This window comes from Carcharodon carcharias, chromosome 6, assembly GCF_017639515.1.
Source record: "Carcharodon carcharias isolate sCarCar2 chromosome 6, sCarCar2.pri, whole genome shotgun sequence".
Taxonomy (NCBI): Eukaryota; Metazoa; Chordata; class Chondrichthyes; order Lamniformes; family Lamnidae; genus Carcharodon; species Carcharodon carcharias.
Genome location: NC_054472.1, coordinates 25,553,558 through 25,578,322, shown reverse-complemented (window position 1 = coordinate 25,578,322; position 24,765 = coordinate 25,553,558). Strand labels below are relative to the sequence as shown.

At 42.0% G+C, this 24,765-nt stretch overlaps 1 protein-coding gene across 1 annotated transcript in view; it reads left to right on the top strand.

Annotated features, from left to right (window-relative positions):
• LOC121278666 (protein disulfide-isomerase TMX3-like) overlaps positions 1 to 24,765 on the top strand; it is a 141,173-nt gene that overhangs the window by 8,465 nt on the left and 107,943 nt on the right. Inside the window, exon 3 of the mRNA XM_041188978.1 lies at positions 15,800 to 15,839. Within this exon, the coding sequence (XP_041044912.1) occupies positions 15,800 to 15,839 (40 nt within the window). The remainder of the gene's footprint in view (positions 1 to 15,799; positions 15,840 to 24,765) is intronic.

Genomic DNA, 24,765 nt, shown 5'->3' with positions numbered 1-24,765 from the left:
GCTGGAGCAAAGTTTGTGGTGGTCTGCAGCTTTGTCATTATAAGGGCACAGCATTGCCATTTGGCATTGCAAAGGCTAATTCAGGAGGAGGAGGTATCCTGGACCACCTCATTTCGGACGGGCTGTCAGTGAGGGCCGACTGAGCCTCCAGTTCCTTTATGGCGTCATGCCTTCTCTACCAGTGCTCCACAATTCCTCACCTTCCCATCTACCTGCGACACTCTACCACCACACTATCTTGGCCAAAATTCTGCAATAAAACCTGCCAGACCATTCCATTATGGCCTCATCCAGGTATACAACCCAGTAGTGCAAAAAAAATTGAACTGCACCCTTGCGCCCTTAGTATCTGTCTTGTGGATGCCTTTTCCTGACCTAGTGCTCTTACGCAGTGTTATCCCAGTAGCTGTAGCATGGCTGGTGGAAGATTACTGACTTTCAGTGGGAACGACTGCATATGTCCTTTCCAGACACACTCGAGCGGCTCTGGGCCTTGATGGCCCAGCTTTGGACGTAACATTTTGGCACAGCAGGCAACAGCCTGGGCTGATTCACTGAGAGGCAAAAGTAAGGGCACTGGTGGAATGGCAGTGGTGGGAATATGAATGCCAAGAGCCTGACAGAGGACAGTAGGTGCATGCTCCACAGATGCACTGGCACTGCCCTGGGACACTGCCTCAGTAAGCCTAGTAATCTGTTGGAGGACGGTTTGCTGTGATCCTGCATGCTGCTTTGAGCACTTAGATCCGCAGGCATGATGGCAGAAATCTGAGTCTGCATGGCATCGAGCATGAATCTCATGCCCTCCATCTTAGCTTCCACTATAGCACTGAGACATTGGGTGGCTTCTGCCTATGCTGCAGTGGAAACTGAGGTAATGACCACCAAAATCTGCACCATGACTGGGTCAACAAGTACTGCCATGGAGCTGGCTACCACCTCCATGATGGAAAAGATGTATTCCACGCTCTACTAATGCTCTGTGGCAGGTTGGGGCTGGACTACTCATTCTCACTTAACAATGACAAGAGGCTTGGTGTATATGCTCATTAGCGTTCTCCTGTAGGCTGCGCCATAGAGGACCTAACCTGAGTCGCCTATAGCAGAGCTAGTATCACCCTCAGTGCAGCTGGCACAGAAACTGCCCTTTCTACTGGCCTGGCTGCTGCCCACTCCTGCATGTAACTCACCACTGATTATATTGGTAGAGATTTTAAGAAATTTAAAAAAAAAATTATTCTTTCATGGATGTGGGTGTTGCTAGCAAGGCCAGCATTTGTTGCCCATCCATAATGCCCTTAAACAGAGTGACTTGCTAGGCCATTTCAGAAGGCAGTTAAGAGTCAACCACATTGCTATGGATCTGGAGTTACATGTATGCCAGATCAAGTAAAGATGGTAGATTTCTTTCCCTGAAGGACAATAGGTGAGCCAGATGGGTTTTTACAATAATAGTTTCATTTGGTCCATAATTTTTTAATTGAACTAAAATTACACCAGCTGCCATGGTAGGATTTGAACCATGTCCCCAGAGCAGTAGCCTGGGCCTCTATTACTAGTCCAGTGACATTAGCACTACCATCTTCCCTAAAAATCTGAAAACTCAAGTATTTACTAAAAGAATGAAGCCGCAAGGTTCACTTTTAAAATCAAAGAATTTTGCTTCACAATAATCAAACAACATAAATATTAATAACCGACCATTTAAGGTAGTGTAGTTATGTTAAAAATATTCAAAGTACAGTGAACCCAGTTCCATATCATCTCAGTTGAATTTCTTAACTCAAGTTTCCTTCCACAACAATTTGACTTGCGCCCCAAATAGCTCGTCATATTTATCCAATTTCTGATAAATATAACTATTTGGTCTGAGGACTGTTTGAAAGGTTCATATGAGGATTGAGATTTCTTGGGGCTGCCGCTCACTTCCAGCAGGGTTTTCCTTTCATACCTATTCCAACCGTCCCCTGGTTGTAGACTCCCAGTTCAAAATAGGTGTTGCTAGCATCCTAAGTGTAACCACATCAGGTCAGAACTTTCGTTGTTCTAATGTTCTTAACTCTGAAGTCTTGCCTGTCTCTCTTCTCAGTTTGGCTATCCCAGAAATTCAACTCGCTGTTAGTCCTTAAGTTATCTAGGGCTTTAAACCCTTTTAGTCAACACTAAGACTTTTAGCTGAATTCTGCTGAAAGAGATGTTCCCTGCTGCCAGCTTGCCCTGAACTAAACTGCTTGAAACAGATGTTACCCACAATAAACATCTTGTTTACCGTTTGCTTTTCTATTATTTAGTTTTGACAGCTTGGTCACTTGATCAGTTTGGAACCATTTACTTTTTACAATAAATCATTTTCTAGAGAAACTTATTTCTTAAAGGAACCACCATCCCAACATAAAATATTGGTTTGATTTCCCCCACCGTACATGAAGCATCATACCATGTACTACCAATTAAGGCAGTGATTCTAGAACTGTGGGTCAGGACCCTAATGGGCTCTCAGAGATCACTCCTCCAAGGCAGCAATGGTGGCTGTGGAGGGGAGACTACCTAGTCTGGAGGCACTAGTGGGACAGCCCTGAACCCTCTGATTGATGCCACCAAACAGCAAGGGACGGGACCTGAGCCCAAAGCACTCTTTAACCTTAGAAAACACTTTTGGCAATGAGTGCTGTGCGGGCCCAGGATGTTTCTGCGCAGGCAGAGGCAGGCAAGTGTAACTCAGTGACTGACTACGAGAAAAACTGGCAGGTCATGTGGCCGAGCCGGGAAGATGAGTGATGGCTTCAAATTTTGTGTTTCTGTTCCTGTCTGCTTTTAGACTCCTTGTCCTGGGCTGGTGACACTCCTTTGCAGGTACTGGCAACTAGACCAGAAGATGGGGAGTGGGACTGATTGCAGTGTGTGGGGTGTGAAGAGTTAGTGTGTGTTGGGAGACGAGAGGGAGGTTTATTTCTGTGTGTGGTGAAGGAAGGGAAGAGGAGCTGGTTATAGTGTGGGAGGAAAGGAAGAGGGGCTCATTACAGTGTGTGTGTGGGGAAGGAAAGAGGAGCTCATTCGTGCTTGAATTGGTAGCTGCGAGAGACAGATTAACTGACATTGTTTCTTCCTCTGAGTGGTCAGTAGCAGCCTTCCATATGAGGCTACACTGGCTGACCCGGCGGCAGCTCTCTGGCACCTGGAAGTATGAAATTAGAAGGGAAAGTTTGGGATGAGGGAAATGGAGTGAGGAAGAAACTAAAAGGTCCATAGTCACATGATCTGCAGCTTGCACTTCCGTGCCAGATAGCAGGATGAGTGTGAGTTGGGATTTGACAAAGGCTTTAACGCAGGAACATACTATTATCCTGAATGTTCTTGGAGGCGGCAGATGCAATGGCCTCTGTTACAGCTGGCTTTATAATGTTAAGTACATTCTCTTTCAGAGGGCTTAGGTGGTGCAGGTGTGTGGTTATGGGCCTGCAAGAGAGGGGGATGAAATATGTTGGATTGTGTTTGGGGTATATTCCTGCTGCAGCTGAATAGCTAAAGCTATGAGGAAGCAGCAAAAGGTGGGGGTGTGTGAGACTTGCATTGTTAGGTGAGAATATAAAGTGGAATATCTGAATGTTAGGCCTGAATCCTAAATGCCAGGGACAGCTGATGGCTTATTGATATGTTGAGCAGCCTGAGAGTTTGGTGGGTTAGAGATGTCATATGAAGATGCATTCACTGACCTTGGCCACTCACTTGTGATACAACTGCCAGAACCAGGGATAAGATTCCAGGTATTGGCCACCTGCTCTTCCTCTTTTCAGGGTGTACCTTAAGGGTCTTCTGGCCCCCTGTGGAAACATGGCCTCTTTTCCTGTTGACCTAAACTAAGGCCTCCAGTGCTGCATCTTTTAACCTTGAGCTTCTCTCTTGGCAGTTGCTCCATTTGATGTCCTTTTCCTTAAGCCCATGCACAATAGGGAACTAGCAGCTGCTTCCTATGAATCAGCTCCCCTTCAAGAAATGCAGGCTAGCTGAAATAGCCAAGTGGTTATGGTACTGGGCTTGTAACCCCAAGATCAAGAGTTCAAATCTCACAATGGCAAACTATGAAACAATGTAACTTCATCTGAATGGGAACAGATGGAAACGTGTTTGTACTTGAAAGAGTTACAAGGTAGATATGCACACCGTTAGATGCCCTGTCAAACGTTAAGCCAACAGCATGGGCCACTCGCTGGTGAACACTACAATCCTTCAAATAAGGAGGCAGTACAATATTTGCATGTATCCTGCCTCAGCAGGACCTAGTGTAGCCTAATCATGAATGGTGACACCACCTCCCCACTCCCCACACCTGAAAATGGAAGCAAATGAATATTTAACCCCATGCCTTTTAAAAATGTCTTAAAATTTTATGTTTGAATGTGTTCATAGTATAAATATTTTTAAAGCATTAAATTTGGTTACATATAAACACTGCAGGTTCCATCAAAGCAAACAGTTCAAACTCCCTATGTTTTTAAATTGAATATCATTTGCAGATAATGACGCATAAAGTCTCCAGATGGTTGATTGAAAAAATGCACCACACAGTCTGCTGCTGAGTGGGACCAACAGGTTGCTAGGAACAATTACTGGTCCATTCTAAGATAAGGCTCTACATTTGATCAGTTTCTAATAAAGGATGTGGGGGGGAAAAATCCAGCAGGGCTCAGATCCTGGCTTGTACATAAGTTTTTTTTATCACTCCCAACTGATTGTCACAGGCCACAGCAGAAAATAACTTTTCAGAACTTTTCTTGTGTCTATCAATTATTGTTGCATCACAAATAAATTATGAAAGTGGTTGATACCAGGAATCATATGAAAACCTAGTTTGTATTTTAGGGCACTGTGTGGTCTAACCCCAGGACCACAAAATGACAGTTTTTATAAACACTGGGCAGGAAACTGCATGTTGCTTTGTCGGATGTCCTTGAGCAGCTCTGGGCTTTGATTAAAGAGATTTGAGGATTCAGAAGTAAACAGTGAAGAATTTGAATTAGTGTAGGTAGATTAGAGAGCCAATTAGGTAGAGAAAGAGTAATAGAGTGGGAAATAAATATTGGGTTAAGAGAGGAGAAAAAAAGTTGGAAATGAAAGATAAAAGAAATTGAAACGTTCCACTACCTGAAGGGATGGCTCCACAGTTTAAATGTTCACTTTATGGGCCATTGAGGCAAATGGGCAGTCATCAACAACAACTTACATTTATATAGCACCTCTAACATAGTAAACATCCCAACATGCATCACAGGAGTGTTAACAAACAAAATGACAGTGAATCGCATCAGACTTCACCAAAAAGATAGGTTTTGAGGTATGCCTTAAAGGAGGAGAGAGTTATGGAGAGCAATGTTCCCTTTTTTTTGGAGTACATGGGTGATCTGTTTAAGTGTGCGGCCCCTTTAAAATTTTTTGTGCAACCATATATTTTCAGTAACTTAAAAGGGGCTGACATGTGCACAACCTACATGAGCACGCTCGAGTTGCTATGTGGGGGTGCAACTAACAGGGAGCATTGGTTGAGAGACGTCGAGGTTTGGAAGGGAATTCCAGTACGTGGGGCCCAGGCAGCCAAAGGCATGGTCATCAATGGTCGAGTGATTAAAATTGGTGATGTGCAAGAGGCCAGAATTGGGGGAATGCAGAGATTTTGGAGGGTTGTAGGCTGGAGGAGATTATGGGAATAGGAAGGACCAGACCATGAAAGGATTTGAAAACCGGGATGACAATTTTAAAATTGAGGGGTTACCATGCCAAGAGCAGTGTAGTTTAGCAAGCACATGGGTGACGGTTGAACAGGATGGAGCAAATTAGGATATGGGCAGCTGAATTTTGGATGAGTTCAAGTTCATGAGTGGGGGTGGGAGGCCATCAGGAGAGCATTGTTTCAGTCAAGTCTAGAGGTAAGGGCACATGTGAGGATTTCAGCAGCAGTTGTGCTAAGACAGGTGTGGAGATGAGCGATGTTACAAAGGTGAAAGTAGGTGATTTGGATGACAGTGGGTATATTGTTGAAAGTTCATCTTGCGGTCAAGTAAGATGCCAGAGTTGTGAACAGCTTGATTCGGCTTCACACAGTGACCAGGGAGAGGGATAAAGTCAATGTCTAGGGAACAGAGTTTGCAGCAGAGTCCAAAGCCAATGACTTTGGTCTTCCCAATATTTAATTACAATTATCACATTGTTATAGACCATAAGACGTAGGAGCAGAAGTAGGCCATTCAGCCCATCGAGTCTGCTCCAGCACTATAATGATACTTGTGTTATTAATTACCAGGCTTAACTTTCTACAGCAAATTTAATGAGAAATTAATGTGCAAAGTACTTTCAAAGTGCCATTGTAATGTAGGAAAGAGAGCAGCCAATTAGCAGACAGCCTCTCAAACAGCAATTAAATTAAGGCCAGATGTTTGAGGTGTTGATTGAGGTTTAAATGTTGGCCAAGATACTAGGAGAACCACCTCCCGCTTTAATTAGTGCCATGGGATCTTTTACATTCATCTGAGGGAGCAGATAGGGCCTTAGTTTAATATTGCACCTCTGAAAGTGCAGCACTCCCTTAGAAGTGCCATTGTAGCTTATATAATTTTTCATTTGTGCATGGGAGGTGGACGTCGCTGGCAAGGCCAGCATTTATTGCCATCCTTAACTGCCCTTGAGAAGCTGGTGGTGTGCTGACTTCTTGACTTGCTGCAGTCTGTGTTGCAGGAATACCCACAGTGCTGTTAGGAATGAAGTTCCAGGATTTTGACCCAGCAACAATCAAATTATAGTTATGGGTGATATATGTCCAAGCTGGGATAGTGCGTGACTTGGAGGGGAACTTGCAGGTGGTAACGTTCCCATGCATCTGCTGCCCTTGCCCTTCTAGGTGGTAGAGGTAGCAGGTTTGAAAAGTGCTGTTGAAGGAGTATTAGTGAGTTCTGCAGTGCATCTTGGTGAAGGTACATGCTGCTGCCAGTGTGCGTCACTGGCAGATGGGGTGCCAGTCAAAAGGGCTGCTTTGTCCTGGATGATGTTGAGCTCCTTTAGTGTTTGAACTGCACTCATCCAGGCAAGTGGAGAATATTCCATCGTACTCCTGACTTGTGCCTTGTAAGTGGTCAACAGGCCTTGTGGAGTCAGGAGGTGAGTTATTCTCCACAGATTCCCAACCTCTGACCTGCGCTTGTAGCCACAGTACTTATATGACAGGTCCAGTTAAGTTTCTGGTCAATGGTAACCCCAGGATTTTGATAGTGGCAGTTTGATGATGATAATGCCATTGAATGGCAGTGGAGGGGATGACTGGTTATATTCTCTCTTGTTGGAGATGGTCATTGCCTGGCACTCGTGTGGCACAAATGTAACTTGCTACTTATCAGCCCAAGCCAGATTGGTTCCAGTTTTGCTCAGGCTGCTTGCTGCCACACTTGGTCAAATGCTACTTTGATGTCAAGGGCAGTCACTCTCATTTCGAGTTCAGCTCTTTTGTCCGTATTTGGATCAAGGTTGCAATGAGGTCAGGAGCTGAGTGACCCTGGTGGAACCCAAACTGAGCATCAATGAGCAGGATATTGCTAAGCAAGTGCTGCTTGACACTTCGCTGATGATCAAGAGTAGACTGATGGGGCAGTAATTGGCAGAGTTAGATTTGTCCTTTTTTTTGTGGACAGGACATAACAGGGCAATTTTTCACATTGTTGGGTAGGTGCCAGTGTTGCTGCTGTACTGGAACAGTGTGGCAAGTTCTGGAGAGCAAGTCCTATTGCCGGAATATTGTCAGGGCCCATAGCCTTTGCAGTGTCTAATGCCTTGGGCTGTTTCTTGATATCACGTGGAGTGAATTGAATTGGCTAAAGACTGGCATCTGTGATGCTAAGGACTTCAGGAGGAGGCTGAGATGGATCGTACACTTGGCACTTCTGGCTGAAGATGGCTGCAAATGCTTCAACCTTCCTTCTCTTTTGCACTGATGCGCTGGGCTCCTCCATCATTGAGGATGGGGACATTTGTGGAGACTCCTCTCCAGTTAGTTGTGAATGGTGGTGGACAATTAAATGACTGGATGTGGCAGGACTGCAGTGCTTAGATCTGATCTGTTGGTAATGGGATCACTTAGCTGTGTCTATCGCATGCTGCTTCCACTGTTTGCATGCAAGTAGTCCTGAGTTGTAGCTTCACCAGGTTGACACCTCATCATTAGGTGTACCAGGCATGCTCTCCTGCACTCTTCATTGAACCAGGGTTGATCCCCTGTGTTGTTGGTAATGGTAGAGTGGGGGATATGCTGGGCTATGAGGTTACAAATTGTAGTTGTATACAATTCTGCTGCTGCTGATGGCCCACAGCATCTCATGGGTGCCCAGTTTTGAGTTGCTAGATCTGTTCAAAATCTATCCCATTTAGCATGGTGGCAGTGCCACACAATATGACGAAGGGTAAGCTCAACGTGAAGATGGGACTTGGTTTCCACAAGGACTGTGCAGTGGTCACTCCTACAGATACTGTCATGGACAGAGACATCTGTGACCGATAAAGGGACGAGGTTAAGTAGGTTTCTCCCTCTTGTTGGTTCCATCATCACCTGCCGCAGACCCAGCTTAGCAGCTGTGTCCTTTAGGGCTCGGTCTGTAGTCAAGCCACCAAGCCACTCTTGGTGAAGGCAGTTGAAGTCCCTACCCAGGGCACACTCTGTACCCTTGCAACCTCAGTGATTCCTCCAAGTGGTGTTCAACATGGAGGAGTACTGATTCATCAGCTGAGGGATGGTAGGCAGTAACCAACAGGAGGTTCCTTGCCCAGGTTTGACCTGACGCCATGAGACTTCATGGGGCCCAGAGTCGATGTTTAAGACTCCCAGGGCAACTCCTTCATGACGGCATACCACTGTGTCGCTACCTCTGGTTGGTCTATTCTGTCGGTGGGACAGGGCATACCCAGGGATGGTGATGGTGGTATTTGGAGCATTATCTGTAAGGTATGATTCTATGTCAGGCTGTTGTTTGACCAGCCTGTGGTGCAGCTTTCCCAATTTTGGCACAAGCCCCCAGATGTTAATAAGAGAGACTCTTCAGGGTCGACAGCATTGGGTGAGCTGTTGTAGTTTAGGTGCCTAGATTGATGCTGGGTGGTCTCTCCGCTTTCATTCCTTTTAGACTACGTAGTGGCTGCATACAACTGAGTGGCTTGCTAGGCTGTTTCAGAGCATTTAAGAGCCCGTAATATGATAGCATTTTATGTTATGCTTAAAAGTGAGGTAGTTCAACCTGAAGCCAGGGTGTTAAATGTGAACAAAGGAAATTATGAAGGTATGAGGGGAAAATTGCCTAAGGTGGATTGGGAAAATACATTAAAAGGCATATACGGTACATAGGCAATGGATAGTCTTTAAATTACTGTTACGTAGTTTACAGCTACTATACATTCCTTCAAGGCACAAAAAAGTCAGTCAACAAAAGTCCGAGATGAGAATAAATATTTTTACCCAGAGTTGTCGTTCTTTGGAGTTCTCTACTCTAGAGGGCTGTGGAAGATCAGTCATATTACAAGAAAAGTCCTATAAAGTTGCCAGAAATAATAGTAAACCTGAGGATTGGGAGGATTAGAATGCAGAAAAGGAGGACCAAGAAACTGATAAAGGGAGAATAGAATATGAATGTAAATTAGCAAAAAATCTAAAAAACTGACTGTAAAAGCTTCAATAGGCACATAAAAAGAAAGCATTTCGCTAAGACAAATGTGGGCCCATTACAGGCAGAGTCAGGAGAATTTATAATGGGGAATAGGGAAATGGCAGAGAAGCTAAATGATTATTTTGTGTCTGTCTCCACTGAGAAATCTCCCAGAATTAGAGATCCAAGAGGTAGGGGGAATGTGAAATTGAAGGAAATTAGTATTATTACGAAGGTTATATTGCAGAAATTCCTAGGACTAAAGCTTGATAAGCCTGTGGGACCTGATATTCTACATTCCAGAGTGTTGAAAGAGGTAGCAATGGAGATGGTGGATGCATTGGTGATCATCTTCCAAAATGCTATAGGTTCTGGAACAATTCCTGCAGATTAAAAGGTAGCAAATGTCAACCCACTATTTAAGAAGGGAGGGAGAGAGAAAAGAGGGAACTACAGATCTGTCAGCCTTACATCAGTGGTAGGGAAAATGCTAGAATCTATTCTAAAGGATATGATAAATGAGGCACATGGATAATAATCTAATTGGACATAGTCAACATGGATTTAAGAATGGGAAATTATGTTTGATGAACTGGTTGAAGTTTTTTTGCGCATGTTACTAACAGGAATTGATAAAGGGGAATTGGTGTAGTATACTTGGATTTTCAGAAGGCTTTTGAGAAAAGAGGTTGTTAGCAAAATTAAAGAATATGGGATAGGAAGTAATATACTGGCATGGATTAAGAATTGGTTAACAGGCAGAAGACAGAGTAGGACTAAACAGGTCATTCTTGTGTTGGCAGGCTGTGACCATAAGCATCAGTATTGGAACCCCAGTTGTTTGCAATACATCAATGATTTGGATGTGGAGAACAAATGTAATATCTCTGAGTTTGCAAATGACACAAAGCTAGGTGGGAATGTGTGTTATGAGGAAGATGCAAAGTGGCTTCAAGGGGTTTTGGACAGACTTAGTGACTGGCAAGAACATGGCAGATGGAATGTAACATGGAAAAATGTGAGGTTATCCAGTTTGGTAGGAGGAATAGATGTACAGTGTATTTTTTAAATGGTGGGAAATTAGAAAGTGTAGATGTACAACGGGATCTGGGTGTCCTCATCAATAAGTCAATGAAAGCTAACTTTCAGATGCAGCAAGCAATTAGGAAGGCTAATAGTGTTTCAGCCTTTATTGCAAGAGGATTTGAGTTCGAGTAGCAAAGCCTTGCTTCAATTGTATAGAACCTCGGTCAGACCGCACCTGGATTACTGTGCGCGGTTTTGGTCCCGTTATCTTAGGAAGGATATTTTTCCATAGAGGGAGTGCAATGAAGGTTCAGCAGACTTGTTCCCAGGTTGGCAGAACTGTCCTATGAAGAGAGATTGGGGAAACTGGACCTGTTTTTTCGAGAGTTTCAAAGAATGAGAGGTGATCTTATTGAAACCTATAAAATAGTTAAAGGGATAGACAGGGTAGATGCAGGTGATATTTTTCCCTTGGTATGGGAGTCTAGAACCAGGGGACACAATTTCAAAATAAGGGGGAAGCCACTTGGGTCTGAGATGAGAATTTTTTTTTATTCCGGGTTGTGAATCTTTGGAATTCTCTACTCCAGGGGGCTGTGGAAGTTCAGTCATTGAGTATGTTTAAAGCAGAGATTGGTATTTAGAAATCTGTCAGGGATGTGAAGGGTTATGGGGATAGTGTGGGAAAAAGGCATTGAAGTGGATGATCAGCCATGATTGTATTGAGTGGTGGGGTTGACTGGATGGGCTGATTGGCCTACTCCTGCTCCTCTGTTCCTATGTCCCACGCTTCTATGAGTCACCTACATTGCTGTGGGTCTGGAGTCACGTGTACACCAGAGCAGGTAAGGATGGCAGATTCCCTTCCCTAAAGGACCTTAGTGAACCAGAGTTTTTATGATAATTCACAATGGTTTCACGGTCACCGTTACTGAGTAACGTAACTCTAGATTTATTAATTGAATTTAAATTTCACCAGTGCCTGTGGCGGGTTTCAAATCCGTTTCCCCAGAGCATTAGCCTACGCCTCAGGATATGAAGTAGCTGGAGTGAGGCTTTACTGTGACTTGATTCAGAGTTGTCAGAGTTACGACTGAACCAGAACTGACAATGGTCAGTAAAATGATGTATTTCAGTCAGTCGGCAGAGAAAATTGTAACTTTTGGGATAAATGTAATTCAGTGTGAGAGAAATTTTCAAGTCTTGGATGAAGTAAATAACATGTTGTGCAGTGTGTTTAGCTTCCTTTCGGTGCAATATAACTGTTTTGGCTTCGTTGTACAAATTTGGTACAATAATGTAGTTTGCTCTAAAATGGCAGCTTTTGAGTAGAATATAAAATAAAGAATGTGTATTATAATTGCACCTGCTGATGAGGGTCTGTACATAACAAAAACTTGCATTTATATTGCATGTCTTTCATGCAATGAAACATCCCATGATCATTTGGAGGGCAAGGGGTAGATGTAGAAAGTTAGGGGTGGTGATTTGTAGGCACCAGGAAAGGAGGTAGACTTTTGAAAATTGCAAGACAGGATAAGTTATTCAGATTGATGCAGGGATCAAGGTTCTAACACTGATAATTGGGGAGGGAAGATTTGTACCGTGGGCCAAAGATGGAAGAACGAAGGATATATGCTGAATAAAGGGCTAGGGTGAGATAAGGTTTAAGAGTCCAACAGGTTGATAGACTAGAAACCAATAGTTAAAATAGCTGAATGTGCCCTTAGCAATGATTTTTTTTTTCCCCTCTCAAATGCTGGTGGCTTAAAAAATAGTAGGTCTGATTGGGTCCTGAGGTTCATAACAATAGGTAGCTATGTGATTCAGATCATGTCACATCAGATCTGCCAATTGAGCACAATTAGAAATTAGTTATTGTTGACTTGAGCAGCAAGCTAGTAAATCCTGAAATAGATTATGGCTAGATGTAGTAATGCATTATTATTAACTCTCCAATTTCTGTTTTGCTTGAGTGTCACTCTTTGGAAAGCTGAAGCATGCTGCACTGTGAAGTGGTAGGTCTGTGTTTGTAACTCTCTGCAAAGGGTGAGATCCTAGCCTGGATGATATGGGCAGAAAATTAAACTGCGAGTCATTGTGTAGGGCTAATAATTCCACTTTAGTTAGCTTCTGTCACTGGAGAGCAAAGAACCAAGGACTGAATTGCAAGCTCCAGAGGTATGTGGAGCAACTAGTCTGCTTAAGGTGAGGCTTTGGGTTCTCTGCTCATCACTCATGTAGGAAGTATTTGCCAGGTGTTGTCACTACAATGGGTGGAGCTTGAGTAGGAATGCTGTACCATGCATAGTTTGTGCATGGTGGGTCAGTGAATATTCCAGATTATTAAAACAATGCCCTCTCTGATAAATTGCAGGTGTGCTCATTTTCTGCTGTCAGTGGTATACCCCTGCAACAAGAGCCTAATACCTGAGATTCTAGACTGATTATGGGGGAATTCTAATCTAACCATGGGGCAGGGCATGGGTGGTAACATGAGTTGTGCTTTATATTTCATCAGATTTTACTCTTCATTGAAGAGAGTTGGGGTTAAAATTATTTTTGCATCTGAAGTATGTAATTTATAAAGAGCACCTGAACCTTCCCATTGTTCTCATACATTTCAATAGCACCCCATGTAATCTGCTGTGGTAAAGTGATCCTAATATGGTAACAATATCATAGTAACCTATTCCAGAATAGAGTAACAGATACCTGAAAGTGTTGCAACTCTGTTGGTTCAGATGACATTGTAAGCTGAGAGCAAAGCTCAAGCTGGTCATTAAAGGGGAGAAAACATTAAGTAGAATTTTGAATGCCTATTTTCTGACCTCCTATCCCCAAGGCACTGACTTTTGTAACATGATTCCACAGGTGCTGAATTCCCTCTGATACCTCACCCGAGTGGTCATTATTCATGTATCCATGCCTTGATGGTGAGTTTTGGCAGGCCATTTGACTTTGGAGGGCATCATGGCTAAGCCTAGTCCTAACCTCACATGACAGTAATACACCCATTCTCCATCGGTTTGATGAATAGTGCTCGGGTTCAGGAACCCAGCTTTACTCTTCCTAACCCAGAAGAGCAGAGGGTATTTTTAGTAACTTATCCCCAACCCAGCTAAGATGAGATGTTAACATAGACAGGGATTGAATTGGAGGTTCTTAATCAGTATGCTCACTAAATAAATTGATCCGGGCACACTACAATACTGTCTGAATACAATACTAGTCCATGGAAAATATCTAGATGCTACATTAGCTTATTTGTGTTTGATGCTCAGTATTTTAAAAAAAAATTAAACCTATTAAGTTTAGTATCCTGTAATTTCAATGAAGTGTCTTCTGAATGGGTAGATAGTGTGTTTTGATTTCTTGCTTTGAAAAAGAAAGACTTGTTCATATGGCAACTTTATAACTTTAGGACATTCCAGATTGCTTTACAGCCAATAAAGTACTTCTGAAGTGTAGTTATTGTTGTATTGTAGAAAATGCACAGTGAGGTTCCACAAACAGCAATTTGTTAATGACCAGAGAGCCTTTCTTTTAGGCATTGGTTGAGGGATGAACATTGGCCAGGACACAACTGCCATACTCTTCAAAGTAGTGTGTTTATTTACGCCCATCTAAGGGGGCAGACCGGGCCTTGTTTCAATGCCTCATTTGAAAGACTGCAACTCCGACAGTGCAGCACTGCACTAGAACGTAGGTCCAGTTTTTAGCTAATATCCCTGGACTGTAACCTGAAGATGCTCTTGTGTATGCTGGTGGTGAGGGAGGAAAGAGCGCGGCCTCTGTGTCCTGTACCGTTTCATGCACTAGCATGAAAGCTGCTGCTAAAGAATAACACAACTGTCATTTTAGTGCTTGAGTTCTTTCACCAGCGCTGATGCTGTCTGTCGACAATGTCTGTTGTGTTGTGCTTTTTTTAAACATTGATTTTTGCAGATTGAGCTGCTGTTTACTCAAGATATGGCCAAATATTTTAAATTAGAAAGATTTACTTCATTTTTCATGCTTCAGTACAATCGACATTTTGTGGTTTTGAAGGGACTTTTCATTTGGCTTCCAAATATTATTGACATAGCTATTAAAAGAAATACCTGAGTTTACATATTCACACTAGTCTGCTGCATGATCCTTTACCAGTAAAGATAATAAATCCCATGACTAGGGTGTCCAGACATCTGGTTTTGTACTGAGCAGCCTGGTGCTTAAGCCAGTCTGGCCACTGTCAGGTACTGGATGGCTTCATAGCTGGTATTTTGACCAGTAGTACCCACACATCTCAGAAAAGCACTGACAGTGGCCTATGTTCACTCCTTTCCCCACCCACAGCCACCTCAATGCGGCGGGGATGCAGGAAACAGTTTTTCATTTTTTTCCTCACCTACCACTCCCTGCTGCCCCTACATCTCTCGAATGGCACTGAATTTCAATGTGATGATGTCGAGCATTAGTGGCCTCCAGCACTAGCCATCATACCCATGACATGGATGCTTCATGCAACCAATTTACTGTAATTATGCATGCCATACCTTTGTGTTTTCAGGTGGATGAGCTGCATGCGTTGGCAATCCCTGAACTGCTACTTTGCTTTCCAAAATTACTTGTATTTTTAAAATTACAGATCTTGCTAAGTGTTTAGTTTGCAGAAATTAATTGCTGGTTTTGTGTGAATCAGGTTCAGTTTATTTGGGAAGGTACATTCATTTTGCAGTGGAGTGATCCACATAAGCTAAAAATAACGGTGGTATGTACACATGAATTATTATTTGGCAGCAGATACCGCAGGTTTAGCATTCCAGAATCTCTTTAGAAGTGAGCAAGACATTTCCATAAAATCTGGGGACAACAGAAAATCTTACTATCTCCAATACAGCTGTAGAAATAGTCCTGCTTAGTTTCCACTATACCTTGCTCATCTCTCGAGGTTCTTGTGAATTCATGCAATTGACCACAGTTACTGATCAAATATGCTGCAATCAATAACAAAAACTGGAATATCCATTAACTCCAAAAAGATGAACAGTGTAGTGTCTTGGATATAAATGTATTAGAAACATAATTCTATATTTGTTGACAACATGATTTTATTGCAGGTTTAAAGACAGTAGAGAAGATGAAATTTGGTTAGTAGATGTAAGTATGCACTTTCTTTTCCATTTTTTTAGAACTTAAAAACAAATTGCAGAATGTTTAATGCCTATGTAATTTTAGTGTACATTTTCCAAGATAGCTGGTATTTCCAACTGCACCCAAAAATAACACCACAGTTGAACAATGATCTTTAGAGGATTAAGAATAGCTTGTTTTTTAGTGAGATGCTTGTGTTGTTTATACAGAACACATTTCATCTATCCATTGGTACTAGAATGCTCAGCATTCTACATTTGTATGTGATTATTAAATTGAAAGGGTTAGATTGTTTACTGCACTGTCTGGAATGGTATGTGACCTTAATGTGATGTGTCGCTTCAAAATGCGATGCAAAAGCAGATTTTTTTGATGAATTGCTAGTGCACAAAAAATGACTGTAGTATATTCACATCCCTGATACTGCTGCTGATCATTTTTTGGAAAAACCTGGATGTTGATGTATCTGAACATGCAGATCATGGGTGGTTTTTTTATTCATTCATGGGATGTAGGTGTTGCTAGATAGACCAGCATTTATTGCCCAATTTGCCCTTGAGAAGGTGGTGGTCAGCTACCTTTTTGAACTGCTGCAGTCCATGTGGTGCAGGTGTACTCACAGTGCTGTTAGGGAGGGAGTTCTAGAGGGATTTTGACCAAGCAACAGTGAAGGAGTGGTGATATATTTCCAAGTCAGAATGGTGAATGGCTTGGAGGGAACTTCCAGATGGTGGTGTTCCCATGTGCCTGCTGCCCATGTCCTAGATGGTAGTGGTTGTGGGTTTAGAAGGTGCACACCTTTCAGGTAATTTTAATGTTGATGCCCATTACTGATCTTTTATCATAACCCCAGAGCAACATAGATTTTTACTTTAAAACATAACGATGTACATAAAGTTTTGCAAAGTTACATCCTATTTGTATAATGTGAATAGTTAGCCATCCAGTGAGCTTTTTAGTTAAAAATTTCAATCCAAGTTAAAACATATTTTAAAAATCCTATATGACACTTGTATTTCTCAAACAGTAATCAGTTCAGTTTACTTATGAGAAAGATATTTATGCTGGATGTTACTCTTGGCAATTGGCATCCATCCATCTGCAAAAAATGTTGGGAATGCAGCCTCAGAACTTATATGAGGTCAGTTGAGATCATCACTTCTTTTTGATGGCTGAACAAGCAGATTCTGGAAATATAAAGTCTGCCACAAGTGCCACACATGAAGTTGTCCCTTGCCGATGGTGCAAAATGATCTCTGCTGATGCCTTGTTTGCAGGGCTGGTGTCTGCTTTGGAGATTTTGTTACTCTTACAGCCGTTGATAATGGGCCATTTCTTCCTTGAGGAATAGCTTTTACTAAAGTTGTTGCATACCTCCGTGTGTATTTACATTAAGAACAATACTGTGTACTTCTGATTCAGTTTAACAGAACTGTTGTGCAGAGACAGTAGAGAGAAGTCATTAGTAAGTAATTCACCACCTAAAGCACAGCTGTACAGGCAAATGACTGGTTATTTTACAAATGCCATTTCCAATGTAGCTTTGCGAAAAATTAAAACGTACAATGGACTGCTTTTTCCCAACAGTCAACTGAAGGTTAAATTTTGATCATTTTTCAGCGATTACTGTACAGGTTTACTCTTCAGTTATCACACCTTCACGATTTGAGCATCATGGGCTGAATCATGGTCTGTTGAAGCCAGCAATGATATGCTCAGTTGCGGAGGAAGGCTTGCAGTTTTGTTTTATTTGCTAGGTTGTATAACCGTGCAAATGGGGCTAGCTGTAACAAGGACAGCTTCCTCTCAAAATTGACATTGTTGGTTATGAACACTAACTTGGGGGAATTGTGTTTGTTAATGAATAGGCAGATTGCAGATTTCCCATATTCCTACTAATCTAATGCATGATTCAGGAAATGATGGTGAACCGTTTACATACAAAGTACACCGTTGTAAATGATAATGTCTGGGAAAGAGTTTTATAGATTTTTTTTTCTGGATGTTGTAATGCAGATACATCAGTTCTTGCATTCTTGGCATAGATTTGGTCAACTGGTGTAAATGCTAGCTATCTTTTTTAATGTCAACCCAATCTATAATTGTGGAAAATAGAGGTATCCAAAAGCTTCTCACTGTGTTGCATTCGTCGCTCCCAATCCCTAAGAATGATTAAGAGATTTAAATTTTGCAGCTAATATATTGTTTGAGACAGAAGAAGCATAATCACTTCTTTTAGATTTGAAAATTATGCAAGTCACTCTACTATTAAAGAAAGGGCGAGAGAGGGAAACCAGGGAATTATAGATCAGTTAACCTAACCCCTATTGCTAGGGCCTATAATTAAGGATACTGTGATCGATCAGTTGAAAATTTAAGGTGTATGGAGAGAGCCAGCATGGATTTATAGAGGGTGGGTCATGCCTGGTGAACCTGATTGAATTTTTTTGATGACGTGACTGAGTAATGGGCAGGATGTCTCTGGATATTATTTATATGGACTCCAAGAAGGTATTTGATAAAGCCCTTCAAGAGACTGTTAGCTAAAGTTGAAAGTCATGGAATTAAAAGCAAACTATTAGCTTGTTTAAAAAATAAATAGCTGGGAGGAAGGAGCCAGAATAGGGATAATGGACGGATACTCTAATTGGTAGAATGTGACCAGTGGTGTCCTGCAAGGATCTATGTTGGAATATCAACTATTCATTGCATTCATTAATGGCTAAAATGGTGGGATGGAAAGGACAGAAAACCACATATCCAGATTGGCTGATGATATTATAAGAAGTGTAGATGGAATCATAAAATTACAAAGAGGTATTAAAAGATTAAGTGGACAAAACTGTGGCAATAGATTTCATTGTAGACAATGGGGGAGGTGGTGGTTTTGTGATAATGTCACTGGACTGGTAATTCAGAGGCACAGTTTAATCTTTTTCTTCATTCTTTCATAGGTGTCGCTGGCAAGGCCAGCACTTGTTGCCCATCCCTAATTGCCCTTGAACTGAGTGGCTTACTAGGCCATTACAGAGGGCAGTTAAGAGTCAACCAGATTGCTGTGGGGAATCACATGTAGGCCAGACCGCATGAGGATGGCAGATTTCCATCCCTAGGTGGAACCAGATGGGTTTTTAACGACAATCATTGATAGTTGTCATGATCACCATTACTTAAGTCTAGCTTTATATTTCAAATTTAATGCTCCGGAGACATGGGTTCAAATCCCACCATGGCAGCTGGCGAAATTTAAATTTAGCTATCTGGTTTACTAATGTTCTTTAAGGAAGGAAATCTGCCATCTTTACCTGGGCTGGCCACATTTGACTTCAGATCCATAGCAGTGTGGTTGACCATTAACTGCCCTCTAAAATGTCCTAATAAGCCACTTGGTTCAGAGGCTATTAGGTTTGGGTAACAAATGCTGGCCTTTCCAACGACACCCAAATCCCACCAAAGAATAAAAAAAATGAGGTCATCCACTTTGAACATAAATAGGATAGAACAGTAAGAAGCTAGAAGCAGTGGCGGTCCAAAGAGACTTGAGGGTCCAGTTCACAGATCATTAAAACGTCATAAACAGGTATGGAAAATAATCAAAAAGACTAATGGAATGTTGGCCTTTGTATGTCGAGGACTAGAATACAAAGGAACAGAAATCATGCCTCAGCTATACAAAGTGCTGTTAGACCACACTTGGAGTATGTGAGCAGTTCTGGGCATCACACCTTAAGAATGATGTATTTGCCTTGGAGGGAGCGCAGCATAGGTTTACAAGAATGATATCTGGACTCCAAAGGCTAAGCTACAAGGAGAGATTAAGCAAAGATTAAGATTGTATTCCATAAAATTTAGAAGGTTAAGTAGTGATTTGATTTCAAGATATTAAGGGACACTGATGAAGATAAGCAGAAACTATTTCTGCTGGTTGTGCGCTCTTGGAGTAGGGAACATATTCTAAAAATTAGATCCAGATCTTTCAAGGAGTGAAATTTGCAAATGCTTCTGTATACAAAGGCTAGTAGAAGTTTGAAACTCTTCTGCAAATGGCAATTGATGCTAGATCATTTGCTAATTTTAACTTTGAGATTAATGGCCTACTGCTCTTCCTATGCTTCTTTGAATAGCATAATACTACCCAACAGGTGCATCCTGCTCTATACTACTGAATAAACGTGAACATAAAAGAGCATTTCATGACTCACCTTTATCTTTCAAGAAGCTTCTGTGCTTCTTTATGATGTAAATAAAGAAAAGCACAGCTAGTGCAGATACATTCAAGCAAAGTGAACAAGTAATTCTTTGGGGCAATTCAGGAAGTCTCTTCGACTTGAAAGCCAGAACTGATCAAGAGGCATGATTTTAAGATTCTCTTAAAACATAGTCATCAACAATGTTGATCAAATTCTCACAGTAACCTTGACAAAAGAATGAAAACCTGATTTCTAACTAAGGTAAAATACTGGAATTAACTTGCTGCTTTCTGGGAAATATTTTCTGAATTTCTTGTAAGGTTTGGATAAATGTTTCAGAATTACATCTTTAACTTCTAGGACTGCACAGTCCAAAATGATAGAAGTCAATGTTAGGGACATCGGTACCTTGTCTTGAGGCAATTAGTTACTCCATGGGAAAAGTTCTTTGGGCAACATCTGTAATTTTAGTGCATAATGAAAATATTATAGTTCTTGCACTGCAAAAATAGATTAAGTTCATTGAGCTTGTCACATATATCAGGTAATTAGCCTAGTAAAACCTGGAAGCGCTGATCAAAGGAGTGATGAAGTGATTTAGAATTGCTCAAACATATGATACACCTCCCTGAGTTCTTAGTTTGTTGCTAAAATTTACCTTGTGACAGCCATTATGTGTGAAGCAGAAGTTGCCCATGCAATGATCCCATCTCTTCACAAAGCATTGGGATGGAATCCATAGTTTCAAATCTTATTTCTTGAGACAGGCCCTAACTGAAAAGGGAAACCAAAACTTGTGGAGAGATTGAAACAAAAAAGGACACAAAGCCCTTCAAGCTCAGTAGTTGATGACTATTCCAGTGGGGCAGTAAAGGCAGGCTGAAGAAGAAAGGCTAGATCCAGAAACTAAGAAGCAAAGATATAGTTGCTGCAGCTGTTTCACTTAGTTGAAGATAACATTAGTGGATCGAATTGAGGAGGTTCTGCAGATGTGTGCCATTTTTGGTGAAGACTTTGCCCATGGAACTTGGGTTAGTTGTGCACTGCTGTTGGCTGGGTATTAGACTAGCTCCTAGAAAGAGAGGAGTTGAAATTCTTCATGGAGACAGAGTTTTGAATGACTTGTGACTGAGATTGTTGACCTATATGCTGAGTGGGTTGCTGAGCCAATTTGCAAGAGCTATCTTAGTTGTACCTGCCATTTAACATGTTACTTAAAGTTTATAATAGACTGCAACTTGCCTGTTAATTCTTCTATGGACAAACTGGGTATTATATTTTTAAGGTTGTCTAAGATAGTATTTGGTGTTTGCTTTGTTTGACTCTTGTATAGTAAAAATTCTTCTGTTTTTAAACTGTTGAATCTTATGCTTTCATTATTTCAGTAAATAACTGGGATTTCTGATTTCTTTTATTAAGTTACTGGTCTTTACCAAGATTGTAACAGCATTGAGGAAAAAGCATAACATCTGTAGTTGAACTTTGAGGTCCACAACCTTGACAGCAGCAGCCAGTATATCTGGCTCTTTTGGCATCACTGTTGCAACTCTGTATATGACAGTGGTGCTATACACAGCATGGTACTACAGCTTTCACTAGAACAACAGGTCCACCATTGCATCTAGTTTTGACTTAATTCCCATCCATCCAAATCTCGACACCCAGATTCCACTCAATGTTTTTAGTTGTATACTGATCTAATACTTTGAATAATACTTCAGCAGTAATTCTCGCTTGGGCAAATGGTAAAATAAAAAGTTCACTTTGATCCTGAATGTGGCGTTGACCAAACAAAAGCTGATTTTTGCATTGGCACAATCAGTACCCTTGTTAATTTGTACTCCAAGGAAAGAGTTTTTCCTCAATGCTCTGGTTAGCTTCTCCTTTGTCTGCTGGCATATCAGTATTCTGTGGTTAACATTTTTTTAAATTCATTCACTGGATGTGGGCTTCGCTGGCTGGGCCAGCATTTATTGCCCATCCCTAGTTGCCCTTGAGAAGGTGATGGTGAGTTGCCTTCTTGAAATGCAGCAGTCCATGTGGTGTAGGTACACCCACAGTGCTGTTTGGAAGGGAGTTCCATGATTTTGACCCAGTGACAATGAAGGAATGGTGATATATTTCCATGTCAGGATGGTGAGTAACTTGGAGGAGAACTTTCAGGTGGTGGTGTTTCCACCTATCTGCAGCCCTTGTCCTTCTAGATGGTAGTTGTCGTGGGTTTGGAAGGTGCTGTTGAAGGAGCCGTGGTAAATACTTGCAGTGCATCTTGTAGATAGTACACACTGCTGCTATTGTGCATCGGTGGTGGAGGGAGTGATTGTTTGTGGATGTGGTGCCAATCAAGTGGGCTGCTTTGTCCTGGATGGTGTCAAGCTTCTTGAGTGTTGTGGGAGCTGCACTCATCCAGGCAAGTGAAGAGAATTCCATCATATTCCTGACTTGTGCCTTGTAGATAGTGGACAGGCTTTGCGGAGTTAGGAGGTGAATTACTCGTCACACGTTTCCTAGCCTCTGACCTGCTCTTGTAGCCACAGTATTTATATGGCTAGTCCAGTTCAGTTTCTGGTCAATAATAATAGCTGGTAAGTGGGGTGACAGTGCTTCCTTCCACACATAGTCGATGCCATTTCAGTCACTGCTGGCAAGTCTTTCACCAATTGCTTGAGACTTCTTTGAATTTGATATGAGACAGCATAGGACATATCAAGTACATTGGCAGAGCTATTATACCGTATTTGCGATCTGGAAACAGGCCATTCGTCTCAACAAGTTTATGCTCCATTCAAATCTCCTCTCACACTTCATCATCTAACACCATAAACATATCCATCTATTTATTTCTCATGTGTTTGTCTAACTTCCCTATACATGCATCTATGCTAATCACCTCAGCTACTCTTCATGGTAGCAAGTTCCACATTTGGCAAACAAGTGCAGCTGAGGAAACTTGAGTACAAACCTGAGAGTTTGGTGAGTGGCGAATTTGCTGAAGGGGGCAGGAAAGGGGATGTTGTTTTCTTTTGCTTTTCCACCTTCCTCACCCTGTAGGAATTGGTTCTTACTCTACTACAAGGAAAGGAGCTAGCTGTTTGAGTATTTGGTAAGTAGTTAAGGTCTATTCTATTCTTACGGTTTGAATTAATATACAAATTGGTGGTAAAGTTAATAAAATACATAAAAACACAACATAAATAAGTGAATAATATAATTAAGTAATTAAAACACATTAAGGATGGTAGGACAGCTGATGTGTCAAGGCTGCAGCATAACGTTGTGATCCAGGACAAGCACATTTACAACTCAAAGAACTTTGGCTCAAAGTCATTGAGTTGGAGGCTGCAGACTCAGTGACACATCAGCCAGGAGGGAACGTTACCTGGATGCTTTCTACAAGGAGGCAGTCACACCAATTAGAATAGGGTCTTTTGATTTAGTCAGGGACAGGAAGCTGTGACTGCGAGTGAAGCAGGTAAAGGGACCCAGAAGGCAGGAGTGCAATTGCTCAATAGGTTTGAGGACCTCTCAGCTTGTTTGGATAAGAGTGGGGGCTGCAGGGTGGATGAGCAAACTGACCATGGCACCGTGGTACAGGAAGCCACTCAAGTGGGTGGAAAAGAATGTTGTAGCAGTAGTAGTCGCAGTGCAGAGAATTGACAATGGTCCCTGCTGTAAAGAGCGAGAGTCCAAACAGCTGTGTTGCATGCCCAGTGCCAGGGTTCGGGACATCTGTTCCGGGGTGGAGAGAAGCTTGCAGTGGGAGGGGGAGGATCCAGTTGCCGTGATCCAAGTAGGTATCAACAATATGGGTAGAACTAGGAAAGAGGTTCTGCATAGAAAGTATGAGAAGCTAGGCACTAAATTAAAAAGCAGAGCCTCAAAAGTTATAGTCTCTGGATTATTACCTGAGCCATGTGCAAATTGACATAGGCTACATAAAATTAGAGACATGAACACACAGCTCAAAGACTGGTGTGGGAGAAGTGGGTTCCGGTTTGTGGGGCGCTGGCACCTGGACTGGAGGCTGTACCATTGGGACGGTCTACACCTGAACTGTGCTGGGACCAGTGTTCCTGTGAACCAGGTAGCTAGGGAAGTAGAGAGGGTTTTAAACTAAGTAGCTGAGAGCAAGGGATAAGATGTGGTATATCAAAGAGTAGAGAAGAGGGGCTGGATTTTCCACCCCTGCCTGCCGCCAGGACCATCCAGTCCTGCCAAAAGTCAGTGGACTTTTGACTGGGCCACCGAATTTCCTGCGCAGGCCCCGCCACAACAGGGCAAGACCATCCCAGCCAGGATAAGAGAGGAAAATAGCAATGTGAGAAATGAGGGTCAGGAAATGGTAAGAAGGGCCATAGAGGAAAAAAAACCTAAGAATGCACCAACAATCAAGACTAGATGTTACAAAGATAACAGAAAGACAATACTAAAGGCTCTATATCTGAATGTGTGTAGCATTCAAAACAAAATAGATGAATTGATGGTGCACATTGAAGCAAATAAATATGATCCTATGGAGATGTGGCTGCAGGATGACAAGGATTTGTCCTGAATATTGAGGGATATATGACATTTAAGAAGAATAGGAAGCTAGGTAAAGGTGGATGGGGGGCACTGTTAATCCAGGGTGGCATTTGTGCAGTAGTTAGAGATGACCTTGGTTCAGGAGATCAGGATTTAGAATCAGTTTAGGTGGAGATGAGGAATAGTAGGGGAAAGAAGTCACTAGTGGGAGTGGTCTA